We start from the raw sequence: 19989 nt of genomic DNA, 5'->3' as shown, positions 1-19989 counted from the left end.
AAATGGGTTGTTGAAGGTAGTCTAACCAATATATTAATGCAGCTGCTTAGTACTCTGGTTAGATCTGACGTAACTTATTTGACTCCTTATATCACTATTTCTCCAAGGTTTAATTTTATAAGCATTTTATTTTTACTGGAGTCTACTTTTATTCAGATAAGTGCACCATTAAATGACTGGGATATTAATTATATGGTTAATAAATTATCCGTTAGGTAAGTAACGGGTACCGATTGATTATCTAAGTTGTATACAGTCAACAAAAGGGGAATTCATATATTGTTTTTGACGTGAAGGGGACAATACATAAAAATAATAATCAATTTTACATAAATACATAAACTAAGCGTTAAGTCTCTGGAGAAGGGATAGATAAAAATAGAGAGAGATCCGATTAACTATGTCGTGTTGTGGGGGTAAATAATAAACTATAGGTACACAATTAATTTAAAGTCATATGGGCCTCAAACTATATTAAGTTAGGTGTTTGTGTGTAATGAGAAAGTTGTTAAATGTAATATTTCAAGGTGAAATAAAAATTTGTTTGTTATATTTTTCCATATAGATAGTGAGAAAGTCTGTTGGAATCACAAAACGACAATAAGCAAAAGCATTCGGTCGCAATAATTTAAATTCTCTCGGCGTTTAGAGATACAAGGGAAAGCTGAGTTAGATGTGAATCTTTCATATTTTACATATAAAAGAAAGCAACAGAGTAATTAATTAAGGCTTTAGTTTTATTTAATATAGATAGTACCAAATGATTGGAAATATTGTGGACTTTAATAGAAAGGAGTCCTATGTATTTTGGGAAGAGGATGCACATAATAATAAGGTACCAACAACACCGTCTACATTGTCTCCATCATCACTGCATGGTGTTGGATCTCCGTTGTTGAGTGAAAGCAAAATTGTTGGATCTGATTCTCAGTATTGTAAAACGCTTAGTGTGGGGGATTTAAAAAGAAACGAGAGCGATATTTTATCAGAGGAGATTGACTGTTTGGCAGAAAATAGCATTGGAATTTTGGGTTGGTCTAGAAACCTTATTCAGGATGCAATTCAACAGGGATCTGAGGAATCGGAATTGTTTGTATATCCATATCATTCAAATAACGCCGAGGATATGTTTAGAGACGAGGACAAACTGGATACAGGTGTGTTGATTGTTAGTGATTTGCCTGACCGGAAAATTGGGGAAGTAGATACAGAATCACGCGAAGGATGCAATATCAGAAACAGTGGTCAGAGTCACGACACTCACTGCAGCAATGGTATTATAATGACTTCAAGCAGTGCTGAAAATGAGACTAACACCCGTATTCATGGCCATCACAGTGGCAGCAAAACTGGTGGGAGTAGCAATGTGAATGACAACCACCACCACCATCACAAAAACAACAATAATAATAACAACAATCACTCTAACTGTGGTAATATAGATGCCGATACCTTAAATATGTTATATTCTAGAATTCCTGGATACAATATTAACAACAGTGAAGGAGTTCACCACAATAATGGGAGATATACAAGTATAAATTCTAATGCTAATGTAGGCGATAATGCTAACATGAGTGGCTCCGGCTATAATATAACAGAGTCAATATTCAAGGAGATATGCTCAGAGCAGGATTCGCAAGACAATCACAAAGATCTTTCTAGATACATGGATGATAGCTACCTGGAAACGTTAAAAACGAACTTAATACTCGAGTTTACAAAGAGTCGTACATGTTATTTGAAGCTTGTTCCGAGTGTTATAGAGGTGTTTAGGATAGTTAGGGACATTCCAAGTAGATGTCCGGTTCCAATAGTCCAAAGCATAGACGATCTTGGGAAGGAGAAGAACATTGAGAAATTCGAAAACTACTTTAACAGTTGTATTACAAAACAGAATTGCGGCTTTCTGGCATTTTGCACAGAAAAAAGAGCATTAAAAAGTGGTGGTGGAGGCAAATACTACTTTTTTGACAGAAAACTTCAATTAAACGGATGTCATAAAGTCGATGTAATGAATCATCACAGACAAAAAAACATAATGGGACCGGTATTCATGAAGGTTTTGCTATTTATGTTTGTAGTGGATCCTCCTTATCATTTAGATCCGAGAGCGAGAAGCAGCAATCCACAAAGATTAATGGACTTTTACTATCAGCTGAAATCCATGAACAAACTTGGGTCCATTAAAAGGCTTCTCAAGGTTTGGTGTATGGAAATGTGTCCTGAAGTGTATTTGGACGCAGGATACCCATTTGGAAGTTTGCTTTGGGTATCAACTTTGGATATAGAGACTCACATCAAAAAGTGGAGATACAGGGGCAAGAAGTGTATTGATCAAAGTGAGAGTATAAATCCGTTGATTAATATGTGCAGCAAATTGGACGAGAATGGAATAGTTAGTGCTTTTGGAGACGACATTTTAGAAAAGAAGTTAATATTGAGCGTTGAAAACTCAGTATCTACCGGTAAGCTTCTAATTGGAGATAAAAATAATGGTTGTATGAGAAGCAAAAATGAGGAATGTACTATTGGTAACAACGTATCTGTTTCGAGATCAGACAAGGGACAAATCAAAAGCAATGGAGGCAAAAAAGAGGTCTTGATGTTAAGTGAGTCTTTTGATGGCGTCGGTTCCATTGTTGAAAATAGTGCTGCAATTCAAGTTTCGTTGAAATTGTCTCAGAATCAGGGTACTAAGAGGGATGATGTCATTGGAAGTAAGAACGTTTCCATTAGGGAATTTAATGGAGATTTAACCAACAATTTGTATCAGGAAGGCTTTTTCAGAAAAAACAAGGGAGACACGGGAGACTGTCGTAAAAAGACAAATAAAACAAATTCACTGTCTAACAACAATTTGTTTGTGCAGAAGAAAACCAGAGGTAGGGGAAGGCCTCCAGGAATAAGACGAAAGGAAGAGAATAGTATCAATAACTCAGAATATGGCCACTTGAGGAAAAAAGAAAAGTCTTCAAACAACATATGCTTTGAAAACAATGCATTGGAGGTTCCACAAAGGCTAAATTCAATTCAAAAACTACAAGGAAACATTGGTCTTAGCAAAGAATCCATTACCGAATTAGAATTAGAGTTTGACCAGTGTTCTGATCTTGAATACTCCTCTTCGAGATTTATATGGGACTCAATAAAGTCTCTTCCAATTGAATCACTGAATAGATTATATGTGAGTTGGTTGGATGGGAATATTCCAGGTGTGACTAGACTGTTTGTTAACTCATCTCCAGCTTTGCACTGTTATTTGAGCATGCAAAACGGCGAAAGCAAATTTGTTTCACGGGAAAAAGCTTCCAGTGTAATTGAGAATGACACAAAGGGAGGACAGGTTGACTGTTTGACTCCAAATTCAAAAAGGAAGAGAGAAGATCAAGTGGTTGAAAATGATCAGGAGCAACAAAAAGTACAACTAAAGAGCGAAGTTGGTGGTTTGTCTCCAAGAAGAAGAACGGTTTTATACCACAAAGCATTATATTTAGTTATTCAAAAGCATTTATTAATTCATTCTAGTGAACTAGAGCCACTGTTGAGAGCCTTGAAAAAAAACGAATTAACAAGCGAGATTATATACTCTTCAGAAGTTGAAAAAATGGGTTGCATTTCTGTGAATTCTCATTTGCAGACAAAAAATGCCAGTCACCTAAATTTACCTATTCAATGCTTAAATAATAAGATATCCTCTTTCTGTGACAATATAGAGTCCAGATCTAAAGACCAAATTTCTGTACAGAACTTGATTGTTACACCCTCGTCAGATGATATGATTGCTGGTGATATCAAAACAGGGGAACAAGCTCAAGGCAAAAAAACACCAGAGTTGGGTAATGATATATTTCTAGAAAGAGAAATGCTTGAAAAAGAGGAGAAAAACACGATAAAGAGTAAAAAAAACCCAGAAATTGGAATAGGAGACTCGAACCACTCTGAGGATAGGGGAAAGGAACGGTTGAAAAAACCAAACCAAGACGAAATCTTAGTTTATGGAACTTGCAATCAATTATCTGTGGAAGGTACTGTAGGGGAAAGCGAACAAAACGAATTTGAAGATGATACAAGGGAACGTGATATTCAAGAGCCATCAAACATATTCTCAATAATTTCGTCTTCCCATTACCAAAATTACGTTGAAATTTCAGACATATCCTCCTCTATAGCGGAACAGTTTTTATGTGACCAGAATGGACTATCTAAACACTGTAACGGCGGAGGTATTAATGAACCTATCGATCTTTTTTTTGCAATTACTTAACCAGACATGAACACTAAGGTTTTGTGTGAAAAGTTGTGATTTAATGGTTATTAGAATCAACCGCTAAGTATACCATACCCTTTGACTCATTTTGGGCAGACTCGAGTCAACTCGCCTCTTTAATCTTTACCATTTTTTTAGTGAAGTAAGACTTAGTTTTGAGTCATTGTACTGGTTTCCTATTATTACTCGTGTCCTTTCAATATTAAGTTAGGCAAATTTTTAAAAAATTGCTCAAAAACGAAAATGAGTCTTGTGGTGTGAAAGTGGTGCATTAGGCGCAAATATCTGCATGCATGCATAGTTCCACATGCATTTAGTGAACAGTGTGGTGAAACAGGGATGAAGTAATTATGTGTATAAATTCCCAAAAATGTGTGGGTTTTTGACCTGTTTCTATTCTTTTTCAATAGACTTGCACAGTAGTTTGCGAAATTTGATTTGCAGTGTGGGGTTTGTGTGTCATGGAGTGACGAAATAAAAGATTAGGAGTCAAGTCATGTGGTGTTTCTATATAAAAAAAATTAAGCAGGTAGTTCATATTTGAAGTTTCATTGGTAAAAATAGGTTGTTGCAGGATATTTGAGTGATGTTGCTGGATGATGAGAGCAGTTGCAGTAGAAAATACACTAACTTATGTAAACTAGGGTACGAGTGCGGTATAAATAACAAAGAATCACCCGAGAATGAGGATCTTGGAATAGAGAATGGGGTTGGAGCTGGTTGTGGAGTAGAGAAGAATAGTGATATAGATGAAGATAAGGAAAATATAGATAGCAATATAATCTTTAAAAAACAAAGAAAAAGCATTGAGTGTGAAACGATAAACAACCAAGATCAAATGAAATATATTTGCAACAATTACTGCGATAACTCCTTATTTAAAGATGGAATTGATAAGTTCGAAATTAAGGAAATGAATCCCTATTATATATTGCAATGTGGAAAAATGAGCATGCCTCAAATTGGGAAAATTATTTTAAATGACACAGGTTATGATGAAGATAAAAAACAGAGTTATCACGGAATTTGTGCAGGTAAAAACTCTGATTGCGAGGTTCAAGCGATTTGTGATTCGAGTGTGATAGATGAGACAAAGAGTCAAGAGTCTTTGAGCGGAGTTATAATTTCAAACGGTGCTGCTTGTAATAGCGATGACAATAGTTTGTCTTCAGAACAAGTGTCGTCTCCAGCTTTGGTTTTTGGTTTCGAGTATCAACAAAACTGCAATATTGACATTAATAATGGGAGTGAAATGGAGAAGAGGAACGAAATTAACAGTGATATGTGCATTAATTCAGAAGATGAATCTGGACACGTTTACACTCAGTGTGTTGATCGAGAAAACGGAGATGGCCATAATGTGTTTGATCTAATCAAGGAGAAAAATAGCGAGAAGAACATGATAGACAGTGTTATTGGAACGAGACTAAGAACGACTTCTTATTATCATACACAAATGAGGTCGTCTGGTTTGGATAAATTCACAGTTGTTGATGTAAATGGAAAGAGAAGTATACTGCATGAGGTTGAGACTCAGGCGCAATTAATGCCTTCAATTCCAGGAGTTTATTTTGATAAAAAGCAAATAGGTTATAGAGTAAGATATCATAATTCGTATGTAGGATGGGTAGCATTAAGTAGATATTCGTCTATAAAGGATGCATACGAATGTGCGAAAAAATTGTGGTTAGATGCAAGAAATAAGAGCAAAGAAGGAAGCTATATGGACGAGGACGACTGTATAATAGAAGGGCAAAGGAGAAACGCTTCAATACTGATTAGTGGGAAAAGCAGAGGAATACCATTTTATGAAGATAAATCTCCAGTACAGGATATAAATACAAATCAAGAACATGGTTTATTTATAAGCACGAATGAAATGTATGAAGGACTAGAAAACATTAATAGAATTAAGAAATTCAATGAGAATGCTAATTTGCAGGAGAGTTTATCGAAGGAAGGATCAGCTGAAGTTGACTGTGACAATGGGATCTGCTTTTTTCAAACTGCTTCTACTGAAAACATGTTGAGCAATGTTGTGAATCCGCTCAAAATGAAACAAAACAACACTCCTTCGAACAATTGTTTTGAACTAAAACTATCTAGAAAAGAAAATAGAAATATAGACGACAAAATAAAAAATAACAGATATAGTGCCATCGAGACTATGAAGAAATTGTACATGGCTACATACGATTATATGGAAAAATGGCCGTCTAAGGATGGTCATTATACAATACATTGGTCAAATACGTCGGATTTGAGTCTTTTTTTATATGGTGAGAACTGTGAGTTTACACATAAAAGGCAAAAAACACAAACTAGGAGAAACAAAAACAGCGATATCGTCGGTTGCAATCATAGTGGTGCTGCAAGTAGAATTATAAATAGTAATTATATAGGGAAAGGAAGAGTAGGGCATAAACAACAGGACAATCATCACATAATTGGATTTGGACTAAAACAGAGATCTAGAGCAGAGGGAATTGGAATTGGAGGAATATTGGAAGAGGAAATACAAGAAATGGAAGAAATTAATGACAGAGAAGTTGAGGTTGGGGGTTTGTGCGGAAATTTTGGGTATATTTGGTAGTAAAGGAAATAAACAATGCTAAAATTTAATTATTTTGTTTATATATAACGGGGTCCTTCTCCAAAGCATTAACAATGTCAATATTAAGCATAATATTGTCAATGATGTCCTTGAATTCGTTTTTATAATTTAAAGGTACAACTAAATTTAAGTACTCCAAAGCAAGATTTCTCCTTGTATGAAGAAATTGCTTCTCTAGAGAGTATTTATTAGAGCTTGGAATAAGATAATTTGCGACTGTATTTAAGCTATTTGAATTAATATTTCCGTTTTTAATTTGGTTAATGTGAGATTTTAAAACACCAAATTCCTTCTCACCTATTATCTTTTTAGTTTTGTCGAAAAGTTCTTTCTCTTCTTTAGTTGTTCCCGGATTATTGCTGACATCTTCCCTTGGGATTATTGTAAAACAGTTGCTATTTTCCTTTGACGAGGAGGAGGATCTTGAAAATGAAAAGGTAGAACTCCACCGATTATGTCTAATTACTGATGAAGTGCCATCTAAGGTTGATTGCTTAAGCTTCTTCCAGGGCGTGATGAGAGAGCTGTCAGTTATGGTTTTGATCAATTTAGTATTATTATTGTCGTTAACATTGTTGGTATTTCCTTTCTCGCGATCTCCAATTAGTTCTAGCACCGAGCTGATTTCTGTAGAGAGATTGGGAGTGGGAAGTTTGGTATTGTTGTTTTCAGAAATAGTTAAATTCTTCTCATTAGTGTTAGTATCAAAAGAGTCGTTTTTAATGCAATATTCTGCATTGGGACTAACGAATCCGCCAAATTTAGTATTAAAGAAGTTTGAGATTTGATTCAACTGAATTTTGTTTAGTTGTGGAAAGTGCTTAATGTGTGATCTGATCCACTTTGAAAGTTTTGAGTAAATACCGAATTGAGTAAAACGTTTATCTGCTAAAACAATAATTCCATAATCATTTTTGTGACGAACAACACGTCCTATTGCTTGATTTACAGCTCTTATTGCCTGTTGATTGTACCACTGCCTTCCATCCATATTGCTTTCATCCATGTATTGCTTCTTTAAAGATACTCTAGGATCAGAGATAGAGGGGAATGGGAGTCCTGCTATAATGACACCTCTACAGGCTTTGTCAGAGAAGTTTATTCCTTCAGAAACCTTTCCTCTACACACAGCGATAAAAAGTGAGCCACTTTTTTTTAAGATTAAAGGTGAACTCGAATTGTTGTTTATGCAATCCATATAAGAGTCTAAAACAGAGCCAAGTTCAGATGAGCTTCTTGGCTCAACAAAAACATTCTTAAATTCCTTAAGACGTTCAGTAATCCCTTGTTCATTCCAGTATTTAATTGCCTGATCCATCAGAGGGTACGAAGAGAAAAAAAGAAGAACACCGTCAGGTGTCCTTCTTATTGTGTCTATAACAACACTCCCAAGTGCTGAAAAGTATGCCGGATTGTTTCTAGACTCATAAGAACCTACAAGTTGTACTGACCCTAATCCAGATCCAAACCCAATAATATTGTCGTTCCCTTTCTCAACGGTAAATGCCATTAGCTGTTTGTTGCTATCAATGACGTGCTCATTTTCTAGAAATACGTCAAATGAAACATTTGAACAACTGAATTGTTGTGAGAGTGAGTCCAGTGGGGACAGAGTGCCGGAAGTAATAATCATGGATCTGACTCCAGAAGAAGCCAGTGAAGAGATAGCAGCTGCCGGACTGAAACACCAAAAACTCAAATAAATTCTGTATTCACTGTCAGACAAATTCAACTCTTTTATCTCATCTTCGCATAAATTCAGTTTTTTTTGCTTGTTTTCACTAGTTTCGTCCAATTCATTAGTTGAATCGTTGCTCATATACTGGTCTATCTCGTAATGTATGTAAACCTTAAACCAATGTGGGTTTTTCATTGTTGTGTCATTAAATGTTAGTCTTAAACATCTTTGAAACCTTTCTAATGCACCAATTCTTGTATTGATTTGAATTCCAGTTACATCCAATAAATTTGAAACATTTCCTCCAGGTCCAACCAAGTTCTGGCCGTAATTAATCATATTGGTTAGACACTCATCCATTTGTTGGAAGTTGTCCTTGCCGAATCCAGATGAACCAAAAAGTGTGTATATATACTTACCAGGATAAGTTTCTCCTTGCAAATTTCCAATCTTAGAGAAAGTTTTATTACTGCCAGATTTTGGTATTTTACATGGTAAATTCTTTAAATTTCTCGAAAGCAGGTGTAATCCTGTAACTAAAGAAATTGCCACTTCAATATCAAAAGCAATATCATCTTCCTCGTCTTCGTCGTTTTCCTTCCTGTTTCTCGAATTCTTTCCCCTGTTACCGTTATTGGTTGAGGTCTTTTCCTTGTCTTCCAACAGACCCAATTTTGTCGCTTCTAAGATATTTTGAATGGCCTTTTGAGAAAGAGCTATATCTATATCTCTCAAGTCATAAGAGTACGCCTCTTCTGCCACTGACTCTAAATTATGGGCCTCATCCAAAATTAGAATACTGTTCCTTAGGTCTATTTTCAGGTTTTGACGTGTAATACTGTCCAATAAGTAATTATATGGCAGCAATACAACATTACAAACGCTCTCTATTTCTCTGGTTGCGTAAAATGGACAAAAATAACTGGAACCCGATGAAGACAATGCCAATGATTTAAGGTCCTCTATGTCTCTTATATCTGCGGCAACTCCTGATGCTTTGGCTTGCTTTAAATTGTTATGGTACTTGCACTTCCCTTCTTTCGTTATTCTTCTACAGTTCTTAATTAACGCATTCCCCCTTGATTTTGAGACTCTGTTATGTACACACAACTGATCTCTAGATCCCAGTATTGTTGCCTTGAATGTCTTATTTCCATTACAGCCGTTGTTGGTGCCTGTTCCACCTAAACCAATTCCCTTGAGTACACTCTTTTTCTTTAACGTGGAACTCTCTTGCTTAGAAGATTTATTGTTGATTAAGTTTGAACAATTATCGTTTTCAGTATCAAACAATTCTATTGTAAACCCATCTCCTATTCCTGAAGACTTGAGTTCTCTCATTACCTGAGAAAGTTGGCTATGCGTCCTAGACGAATATATTACTCTAGGTGTTATCTTGTCGTCACTCAACTTTTCACCACTTTTTGAAAAATCTTTTCCATTTTCACCTGAATTTGAAACGAAATTTGCATTTTTTCCATTTTCAATTTCTTTAGTCTCGCCTGTCATTGGTATCCCTACTATCTCTATCACGCCACCATCAGACTTTAAATTGTATTTATCGGAGCTGGCTGCCAAACTCTCATTTTGCAATGTTGTTTTAACTATTCTTGAAGAACCTTTGTTTAATAAATGATGCTTTTGGTACGCCAACGCCGATGCTAAGAGGCACATTGTCTTACCTGTGCCTGTTGGACTCTCCAACAATGCATTCTTTCTGTTTTTAATTGAGTATAATACCTTTTGCATGTACTTCAACTGGCACTCATAGGCATCGTAAGGAAAGTATACCCCATAACCTTCTATCATATACTCATTTTTTAAATCACTCATGAGTTATACCTTTTCTCTAACTTTCGTTTCATAAATAAAATCTACTTGTTCCGCACCTCAAACCTCATATATACATTCGCAAATAAAGACATATGTATCCTTTCTGAGAATCACTATTATCACACCTATTTACATATATTTCGCATTAACATATTAAGCTATCTCTTTATTTATTCTACTTTTCATTATCAACTATTCCCCACATTATTTTTATTGTCAGTACCGGTGTTAAATATAATTAAATATTATTTTTACGTTCGGCGCCAAAGCCTATTATTTTAATTTCATATTCCTAGTAATAGTAGTATATAGGCGATTCTTTTTGATTAGATTTCGTTTTTACTATAATTTGTTTTTTTTGTACAGGTTTTGAATCCAAGGGAGATTTTAAAAAATATTTGGGAACTAGCTGGTAGCGTCAAGAGGGTAGTGTAAGGGAGAGAATATATATATTTGTGTATATATATATTTGAATTTATATACGTAGATATATACACAAGATGGATTATTACGAGGTGTTGAAGGTGCCGAAAGATGCCTCAACAAGTGATATAAAAAAATCCTACAGACGTCTGGCTTTGAAATGGCATCCTGACAAGAACCCTGACAATAGGGGGGAGGCGGAGGAGATGTTTAAAAAAATAGCAGAGGCTTACGAGGTACTTTCTGATCCTGAAAAGAGGAGCAGATATGATTCATACGGGCCTGATGGTGTTAATGGAGACTTTTCTGACTTTTCTTCAGGTTTTCGCGAATTTGATCGTCACTTTAGTATGGGTCATGCAAGCAAAATATTTGAAGAATTCTTCGGTACTAACAATATATTTGATTTATTTTCGTCATCTTTTGGTGATTTTCCTGGATTTAATGAACATAATCAAGGAAGCACTGGCGGCGGAACTGGGAGGGGTCATTCTAGATCTAGAGCAAACAGGAGGTCTCCTTTTGATGATTTTCACTCTCAAATATTCAGCAGCTTTGGTCTTTCCGGTTCTGGATTTGGAAATATGCAAACTTTTTCTTCTTCATTCTCCTCGAGTTCAGGGTTTCAAGGTGGCGTTTCCAGATCTGTTTCGCAAAGTACGAGTGTAATAAATGGCAAGGTCGTAACCAGAACAAAGACCACTGAAAGAATGCCTGACGGAACAGTTCGTGAGACCATTGAAGAAGTAGAAGATGGGAGACGAAATCGAGTTATTAGAAACACTGCTGAGGGTTCTTCTGGTTCTAGAGCGAATAGAATGATTAGACAGGGACAGGACAATCGCATTAGCAATGAAGATAGCGACGACTCAAATGACCTTTCTTTCTCTTTCGGTAATTTACTTCACAGAACAAGGTCTCACAGGCAAAATAAAAGCTTCCATAGATAACCTTTTTAAGATTCCCATATAAAATCCAATTAGGTGAATGACTTTGCGCCGGTATTAGGGAAACACTCAAAACGAATTATAGCACTTATATACAAAAAGGAATTTGCCTATAAAATCAAGTTTAATGTTACGTTTAACTATTATTTTTCAGAATATTGTTTCATCCCGTTCAATATTTCCTTATTAAACTGGTCCAAATTCTTAGACGCTTTGAAACAAACTTCGGAGCACTGAATAAAAGTGCAAATACTCTCGCTTCTATTTCTCCGTGTTCGCCAAAAGACCATATAAGCACGTTTCACTGCTTATTAAAACATAATTTAAACGGTGAACTCAATTTTTACTTGGATTAAAGGTTCCTATTGCCGACTCATTTACCTATTCACGATATCTTTTTGACACCTTCCGATTCCCGCACATCCATCTCTCCTTAAATCTGCTGGAGAGGAGGGATCAACAATAAATCCAAACAGGTCTTTGGCCAGGCGACACGGTATTTAGAGTAGATTCTAATCTTAGTTTGTTTATTATGATATTCCACTCGCCCCCACAACATTTGAGTTATCATTTTCTTTTGTTTGAAACGAAGGCTGAAAATAAGAGTTCACAGACTCAACTATCCAACTATTCCAATCAGAACACAAGCCAACCCAAAATAATTAATTTAAAGCTAATTTTGTTCTAATAACTCGATATCACCTCTCGAGACTATGAGATCTTAAATTGAGTTTCGGCGCCACTCAAATGTGGCCTTTATTAAGATGCTGAGCAAAGTAATTATGGGAAATAAATAATTTAAGTGTTTGGATGAACACGAACACATATGTAATTTTTAGAAAATCGCACAGTTATTCTTGCAAAAGCGAACAGTTTTCGCATGTAATCGCCATTTTCTTTGTATGAATGGAAAATCTAGAGCATTGTGTGAACGCAAGGCAGTACAGAGGGATTGGAGACTAAAGTAATATCTAATTTAAAGCATCATACCTGGACATCCGGTCTCAGAGAATCCTTAGGGTTATTGGTGGCGTTTATGTGATTCAATGGGGGGGAAAGATTCATTTGATACTCGTGAACCCCTTGTCTGGAGAAACGGCAATGACATCAGTGGGAATGGTGACACTAAATGCGGAAATTTTGGTAATTCTGATCACGAAAAAAATGAGGCTAAGAACGATGTGAGGTCGTCATTATCAATCAAATTTATGCTTATTGCCTGTTTGGTACATGGTTTTAATGAGAAAATCTTTTATTCTATATTGTTTTATGAAGGCTTCGAAAAGAAAGATCTCATACTTCTTAAAACAGAGGGGATGCTGTTTTTTCAACATATTATAGGTTGCATAGGTTTTACAGTTTGGGGTTTAGGTTACAGATGCTTTGACGTACTCCTGGTGTTAAGTACATCCTTTTTTATTTGGGGCTTAGCCTCGCTTTTCCAAACATTTAGCCACTCAATTTGGACCATTTCACTATGTAGACTCCTGGTTTCCTTCTCACAAAGCTCGTTAGAGCCGTTAATACAAGTGCTTGCAGAGAAAGTCTACTTTAAAAGGTCGGACATGGTAAAACTGTTTGGTCTTTATTATTTTTACAAAGCAATTGGAGGATTTTTGGGGTTTTCCGTCGTTTCTCTTGTAAATTTAAGGGGAAATCCACTTCATTTCAGCACTAACTACAGTAAAATATTCATTTTTTCCGGAATAATCTCTATAATTGTATCTTCTGCGAACGTTTCTTTGGCCACTTCATTTTCCTACAAAAGAAGCAGACGTTATCTAATAGAAGATGATACCAATGTTGATGTTAGCTGCTGTAAAGATAAAGATGTAGGTGGCAGAAACGGTAGTTATTTCAGTGAAATAGAAGTTGATGAGGACAACTCAGGCACCAGTTCGAGAAATGGTGGTGGCGAAAGACAGGAAAATCTTAGTTTTTATTCGTCTCTAAACGAGGGTGATAGCAATGCCAAAAAAACAAGTATTAACAGCAAATTTGTGGTTATATGTCTTTTTCCCGTTTGCCTTATCGGAGTTTTGATGTTGGTAGTTCGGGAAATATATGGTTTGATCCAAATCAATTCTTCTTTCTACATTAACAACACATATTATGAGAAACAAAATTCAATTTTTGACGAGTATGGAAAACTCTCATTTAATGTCACATATTACACTTTGAGATGTTTAGTGTATCTACTTGGAGCCGCATTGGGATCTCTCATTTTTGGGATATTATATGGCAAGTTGTACGGCATTTATAAAGGAAGGACGCATAGTTCTAATGAAAGGACTTCATTCTCCTTTGGAGCTGGAGGTTACAGACACTTCTATTTTACGCTTGTATTATTGGGAGCAGCATTGCAATTTTTATTGTTTGTGTTCTTAAACAGCAATCGAGTGTTTCCAAACATACAGGGACTCATTTCAAATAAAGAAAGCGACTATTCTGAAATATTGCAATTCTATGCTCATTTGATTGAAGTGTTCTTGACTGGATTTACCTTGACTATAATTGTTGACCTGATAATAAGGTCTGAGATTCTTTTTATTTCAGGAGAAAGGTCTTCTGTTGCCTTTTACGGAATTTATTTAACACTCTCTGGAGTTTTATCTAACTCGAGTTTTTACAAATATATTAAAGCATTTAAAATAAACAAAGATGACTTTTTAATACTTTCTAATAATATTAAAATCAATATGTTTCCAACTATATTTCACAATCCAATGAAAGTACTATTGTCAACGAGCGTTATTAGAGATATTTATGGTTTGAAGAAGGCAAATAGCTTTGAAAAAGTTCAGGTTACTCACATTGACATAAGTATTTACACTATTAGTTTATATACAACGATTTCTGCTGTTGTCGCCTGGCTGTTTGTCATACTTGTCGCATTAAAAGCTAGAAATGTAACTGGTATTTGTGGTAATGAGGTGGTAAAGGTCAGGAGCGATGAATAGTTGATGATGATTGCGACACCTGAATTAAATTTTAATTCCCATAATCTCATTTTTTAGCTGTCTTATTGTGTCTTTTACTCGCCATCTTAATACGTGTACATAGGCATTAATTTCAGATTGAACGCTATTTAGTTCACTCGTTTCGTTTGATTCCGTAAATCTAATACAAATTTCAAATTCAATGTTTCCAATAGGATCATTAGGTATTGATGCTATCACGCTTTTATCATCACCTAACAAGCAATAATCGCCTATTACTCCGACAGGCATAATATCATCTTCAGTATAGTCAAAATCCTGATTTTCAGTATTGTGATTTTGAGAGGACGAGGATAGTGAAAAAATCGATTTCAAGGCTTCGCAAGTCTCTCCGTACATGTATAAAGTGCACGTTCCGATTGGACTAGTTAAAGACTCCATGTAATTCCAAATATTATTGGCAAACTTGATCATGTTACTGCATATTTTGCTAGAATTTAAGTGAGCTTTGTTACGCATACCTGAATAAACCAAAAATTTCAATGCATTCCAATTTGTCATTGCAAACGGAAACAACTTAGATTTTGAATTGTTTAACATAATTTCGACAGTTCCAACCAGATATATTGAAAGAGACTTCCAAATAGAAACCGATTTGTGGTCTACGCCACACGGACACATTGAAGTTGAATTAACTAGTCTGAGGCATTTCAGACAAAACCAACCAATTTCTATTTGTTCAACCTGTAATATAGAGCCGCATACAACTATGGTCTCATCTGGATCAACAGTGTTGATATTGCTACTGCAATCGCTAAAAAAGTCCAAACACTCAACTGGTGTTCTAAATTCACCGGTTGTATACTCACTTTCAATACAATATAGTTTGCTAAATAACAAATTAGCATCCTTATTATTGGTCCAATACCTGATAAAGTCGAGTGTCACTGGCGATCCTTCTGGAGCTAAAACGTAAGGACTTGGAATTTTGCTTAGTAGGTTTTTTTCACCATATTCAAATTTAAGTCCAGATAACAGCTTCATTTCAGATGACTTCGAAACTGAAAAAAAGTGACAATTAAAGATTTCCTCAGACTTTGCGACCCTTTTGTATGTGTTCATATCTATTCTGCTGTTTTTAATAGCAGTCTTAAACAAAATTGCTCCGTTATTAAAAATACTCAAGGTTTTTCCATAATTTGTTCTTGATCTGCCTCCTCTTAATGACGTGTTTCTCTCTTCCTTTGATACTGGGATTTGAGACATTACAATTGAAGGGGAAAACACACTCTTGGATTCTTGATTGTAATACACTGATTTGTCTTGTCTGGGATCATTTATAACACTCGAAATAATTGAACCAAGTACACATGAAGTTGGCGATAGGGGAGGTCTTAATTGCTTTTTACTCGACACCGTTATGTTAGATACACTTATAACTTCTCCTGGCTCCAAAAAACGGATGCTTTTTGCTCTAATATCCGCTTCTGAAAACCACAAATCTATCCAACCAGAATTCCAGACAGCCTCCAAACTCGTTACTCTTAATATAGTCCAGTTTCCATGGACGCCTTTTGGATTAAATCCAGTGAATTTAATTACGTCTACTATCCTTACCTTTCTTATTGATATAATTATCTCTTTTTGAGAGAAATCATTTTTATTCACCAAGTCACCTAAAAATAATTCACTTCTTTCCCTCAAGCACTTTAGTTCTGATATAATTCCAACAGTTGATCCATATACTAGTTGATTCTCATTTTGAAACAGTGACCATTCAATGATTCGATCAACCCAAAATTTTAATTCAAATACAGATAAATTAAAAGAACGTTTGTCTTTATTTATTCGTAACTGTTTATCGTATTTAATGAATAAAGGCCGTTTAACTGAAAATGGCCAAAACAAGAATTCATCAGGTAGTGATGAAAACATAATGCTTACGCCTTCAGAGTCAAAACACCCAGTAGTGTCACTATGCACTATGTTCTCGCCATTTCCGGGAATTGGAGTTAGTTCCTTTATAAAAAAAGGAGTCTCGTCACATCTTCCATATCTATACAAAAACCTTCTCTCAGTTTCTTCTTCAAGCAGTATTTCTTGATTTTCTACTATCCGCTTCCTTGTAACTATCACAAATCTAGATGAATTAACCTCAAAGTACCAGTTTGGAGATACTTTTATATCTGTCAGCAGAGACAAGTCCATTGTATTGTTCTTGCTTAACTGATTCTGCGTAAGGAAGAACGGAAGACATTCGAAGTAAAACTCAATTCCGGATCCGTTTTCACTAAGCACTGTTTTTTTCTTATTTACATAAAGCAAAAGTCCCTTATTAATATTGGCCAATCCAGGTAAGTTAGCTATTGGTGGAAGTGGGTTCTGAATGCAAATTAAAGTTATGTCTGACTCAGTTGCAAACAATACTTTAATCTTGTTATTGCCACCCGTAACTCGTATATATGCCTTTCTTATAAAGGCAAATTTCTTATTGCAAGATATTTCCTGATAAATACGTGAATTCAAATTACTATTGTCTTCTACAAATAGTGGATATAAGTTTCTTTTTAAATCTTTATTTTTTGGTGTTTTTACAAAAAATAAATTTTTAACCCAGTAATCTGACTCCATACATTCGTTTAACACAATTTCAACCAAAAAATTGCCACAAAACCCAATATAGTCAAATGAACATTTAGTTGCTGACATTACACATCTTGAACTTAAAACCTCATTTTGAGTGATTTCTGCAAAGATATCGTTGCTGAATGACAAGTAGTTTCCATTGTTTATAGGTAACGGGATTTCTGACTCATATATAATTGAAAATAGTCTTTCAAAAGTAAGTATTTCTTTTGAGGTTACTGTATTAATTAAATCTAGTTTATCATTTGAATTTATAAAATCAAATAGCTTAATCCATTCATCAATTTCAACGAGTCTCCAAAATTCATTGTTAGTTTTGCAGCATTTAATTGAAATTAACGGAAGTTGTTCTGAACTAACCTCAATCGTTTGACTTGGATGAGTGATTCTTGCTTTTATTTCTACTTCGCTATTTGAACATGGTAAGATTGACTTGGTATAGTTGATTTTTTCTTCTCTTGTCGGAAAAATAATATCCAAGACATCTTTTAATATAATTACTGGTGAGGCACGCTCGTTTAAAGACAATATTTGTAAAATAAGGATTGATATTCCTTCTCTCACGTTTTTTGGGGCTCCAACAATATTAAATATATCTACATATAAACTAAAGTGATAATAGCAATAATTTCTTATATCCCAATAACTGCTGGCTCTGTAAAAAATATTCTTACATGTGTTCTCATGTAAATGATTCCCTGACAATTCCAAGAATTCATAACCAATTGTTTGCACATGTAAAGGTTGATTTTTCCAAATCGTTTTGCCATGGTTGCCTCCGTAATTTGTGAAATTTGAATGGCTCTGTAATCCCCAATCTGAGTAAGATTCAATTGTAATACCAACAAAAATAGATGTTCCAATTGGCGATTCAATTATAATTTTTCTTGAATTTCTTATCCACAAAACAGATCCTTTTGCCAAGGAAGATCCAATATAGGTCTGATGAAATCCAGAATTATGTAAAAATAGTCTTATTGGTTTATTTTTAGTATTTAATTCAAATGCTCCAAAACCAAGTACTTTATTAATTTGTACAAATACGGGATAATTATCTCCATATATATTATTTAAAATGATAAATCTTGAAATGTCACTAACTTGAATTTTAACAGAAGTTGAATTAGTTGCAATTACACATTTTTTTTCTTTTGGTTCTTTTATTGGACTATGCACTAGAACTGAACCAGGAAATACGTTTTCAAATTTATATATGTTCTCCCATCCAAGTATATATCTTATTATCAAGTGGTTTGAATCAGGAAAAAAAATAACTAGGTCTTTTTTTGTGTTAATTAGTCTCACTAAAGCAGAAAAAGAGGATCCAAGCATATTATTATCTGATACAGACTCAAAATAAATGTCAATTCCATGTGTTTTCGAATTAATATTAATTTTTCGTTTTTTCTTGTCCTTATTACAGGTTTCAACTCCAATTCCATGCCTAACAATCTCCGACACATGCAAAACCACTCCAATTATATCTATACAATTTTTGTACAAATCAGGTACATTATTAATAGAATGACGAGTAGGAATTAACGCACACGTGTAATTTAATATTTTTTCTCTATAAATCCACGTAATTGAGCCTGCTTCAAAGCAAAAAATTGAATCTTTTGGAATATTAACCTTGTTGAAATTTTCTTCTGACAATACACAACTTGGGTCAAAGTGCAATCTCAACAATTTACTCCTTATTGGTGCACCAGAATCATAGGTGTCAATTTTAATCAAATTCCAATCTTTAATTATAACCCAACAGGAAACAAAGGTATACTTTGTTTTGCTACATTTTAAAAAGTCACTTGCACTAAACTTACCAGAAACCTCACAAAGAACCAACGAATAAAAGTGACTTCTGTTATCATTTGTTGGTGAATTTCTTCCGAAATAGTACTGCAAAAGAAAAATACACCCGTCTGGAGAGTGAACCAGTCTTCCTATTACTGGACCATTTTTGCAAGAACTTTTGATAATATCTGTAGAATTCAAAGTAACTGACTCATTTTTATTCTTTTTTTCCTCATCTAATACAATTAAAGGGTGAAATGATTTGATTTGATTCTCTACAAAGTCCAATTTGCAGTGTTTACAGTGAGGTACCAGCTCATTGTTATCACTTTCCAACCTATTGTCCATCAATCCCAATAGCAAGCCTCATACTTTGTCAGGTTATAAAGATGAATTTGGTTTCTTTTTTCCCCACCCGCGTGGGACAGTTACACTCAAAAATAACACCATTTTCTTGAAAGCACAAATAAATATACTAAAATTGCTATTATTTCAATGTTGTCTAAATAATATTGGATTCAATAAAATGTTATTTGTCATTATATTATAATCTACCATGCACTTTGTAATATTTTGTGTGTATTTGGACCGTTTACTTTGTTGATTTTTTATTACAAATATGCCAGGCGGGTTCACGCTTCAGAAGTGGAACCAAACTCCGCAGAAACAGCTTCATAAACATGCACCCCGAATTCAGGCAATTAAACGACAATACTCATTAAATCTGTTTAAGGTGCTTGCCTTAGCAAGTTACTGGGAAGACCACACAAAGTTGAACACCGAAAAAAATGGAAGAATTCGCGGACCACCCAACCACGTCGACTCAAAGTGGGAAATGTATGCAA

At 34.9% G+C, this 19989-nt stretch overlaps 6 protein-coding genes across 6 annotated transcripts; 4 read left to right on the top strand and 2 right to left on the bottom strand.

Moving 5' to 3' along the window:
- Positions 1 to 760: 760 nt before the first annotated feature.
- FG386_000353 (uncharacterized protein) lies at positions 761 to 4267 on the top strand (the record flags this gene model as incomplete). Its single annotated transcript, XM_067339703.1, has 1 exon — positions 761 to 4267. One exon carries the CDS (start codon positions 761 to 763, stop codon positions 4265 to 4267), a length of 3507 nt encoding a protein of 1168 aa, XP_067196399.1.
- Positions 4268 to 4856: 589 nt separating this feature from the next.
- Positions 4857 to 6863, top strand: FG386_000352 (uncharacterized protein; the record flags this gene model as incomplete). Its single annotated transcript, XM_067339702.1, has 1 exon — positions 4857 to 6863. The coding sequence occupies one exon, from the start codon at positions 4857 to 4859 to the stop codon at positions 6861 to 6863; it is 2007 nt and encodes a 668-aa protein (XP_067196398.1).
- Positions 6864 to 6888: 25 nt separating this feature from the next.
- FG386_000351 (helicase) lies at positions 6889 to 10395 on the bottom strand (the record flags this gene model as incomplete). The annotated part of the gene is made up of 1 exon (XM_067339701.1): positions 6889 to 10395. One exon carries the CDS (start codon positions 10393 to 10395, stop codon positions 6889 to 6891), a length of 3507 nt encoding a protein of 1168 aa, XP_067196397.1.
- Positions 10396 to 10895: 500 nt separating this feature from the next.
- FG386_000350 (heat shock protein) lies at positions 10896 to 11768 on the top strand (the record flags this gene model as incomplete). The annotated part of the gene is made up of 1 exon (XM_067339700.1): positions 10896 to 11768. One exon carries the CDS (start codon positions 10896 to 10898, stop codon positions 11766 to 11768), a length of 873 nt encoding a protein of 290 aa, XP_067196396.1.
- A 1043-nt stretch (positions 11769 to 12811) lies between these two features.
- On the top strand, positions 12812 to 14725 carry FG386_000348 (uncharacterized protein; the record flags this gene model as incomplete). The annotated part of the gene is made up of 1 exon (XM_067339698.1): positions 12812 to 14725. One exon carries the CDS (start codon positions 12812 to 12814, stop codon positions 14723 to 14725), a length of 1914 nt encoding a protein of 637 aa, XP_067196394.1.
- Positions 14726 to 14749: 24 nt separating this feature from the next.
- Positions 14750 to 19492, bottom strand: FG386_000347 (uncharacterized protein; the record flags this gene model as incomplete). Its single annotated transcript, XM_067339697.1, has 1 exon — positions 14750 to 19492. One exon carries the CDS (start codon positions 19490 to 19492, stop codon positions 14750 to 14752), a length of 4743 nt encoding a protein of 1580 aa, XP_067196393.1.
- Positions 19493 to 19989: the final 497 nt, after the last annotated feature.

The sequence above is a fragment of the Cryptosporidium ryanae genome, assembly GCF_009792415.1.
Source record: "Cryptosporidium ryanae isolate 45019 chromosome Unknown contig_13, whole genome shotgun sequence".
Taxonomy (NCBI): Eukaryota; Apicomplexa; class Conoidasida; order Eucoccidiorida; family Cryptosporidiidae; genus Cryptosporidium; species Cryptosporidium ryanae.
Note: the sequence above shows the minus strand (reverse complement) of the source record. Positions and strands in the feature narration are given on the sequence as shown.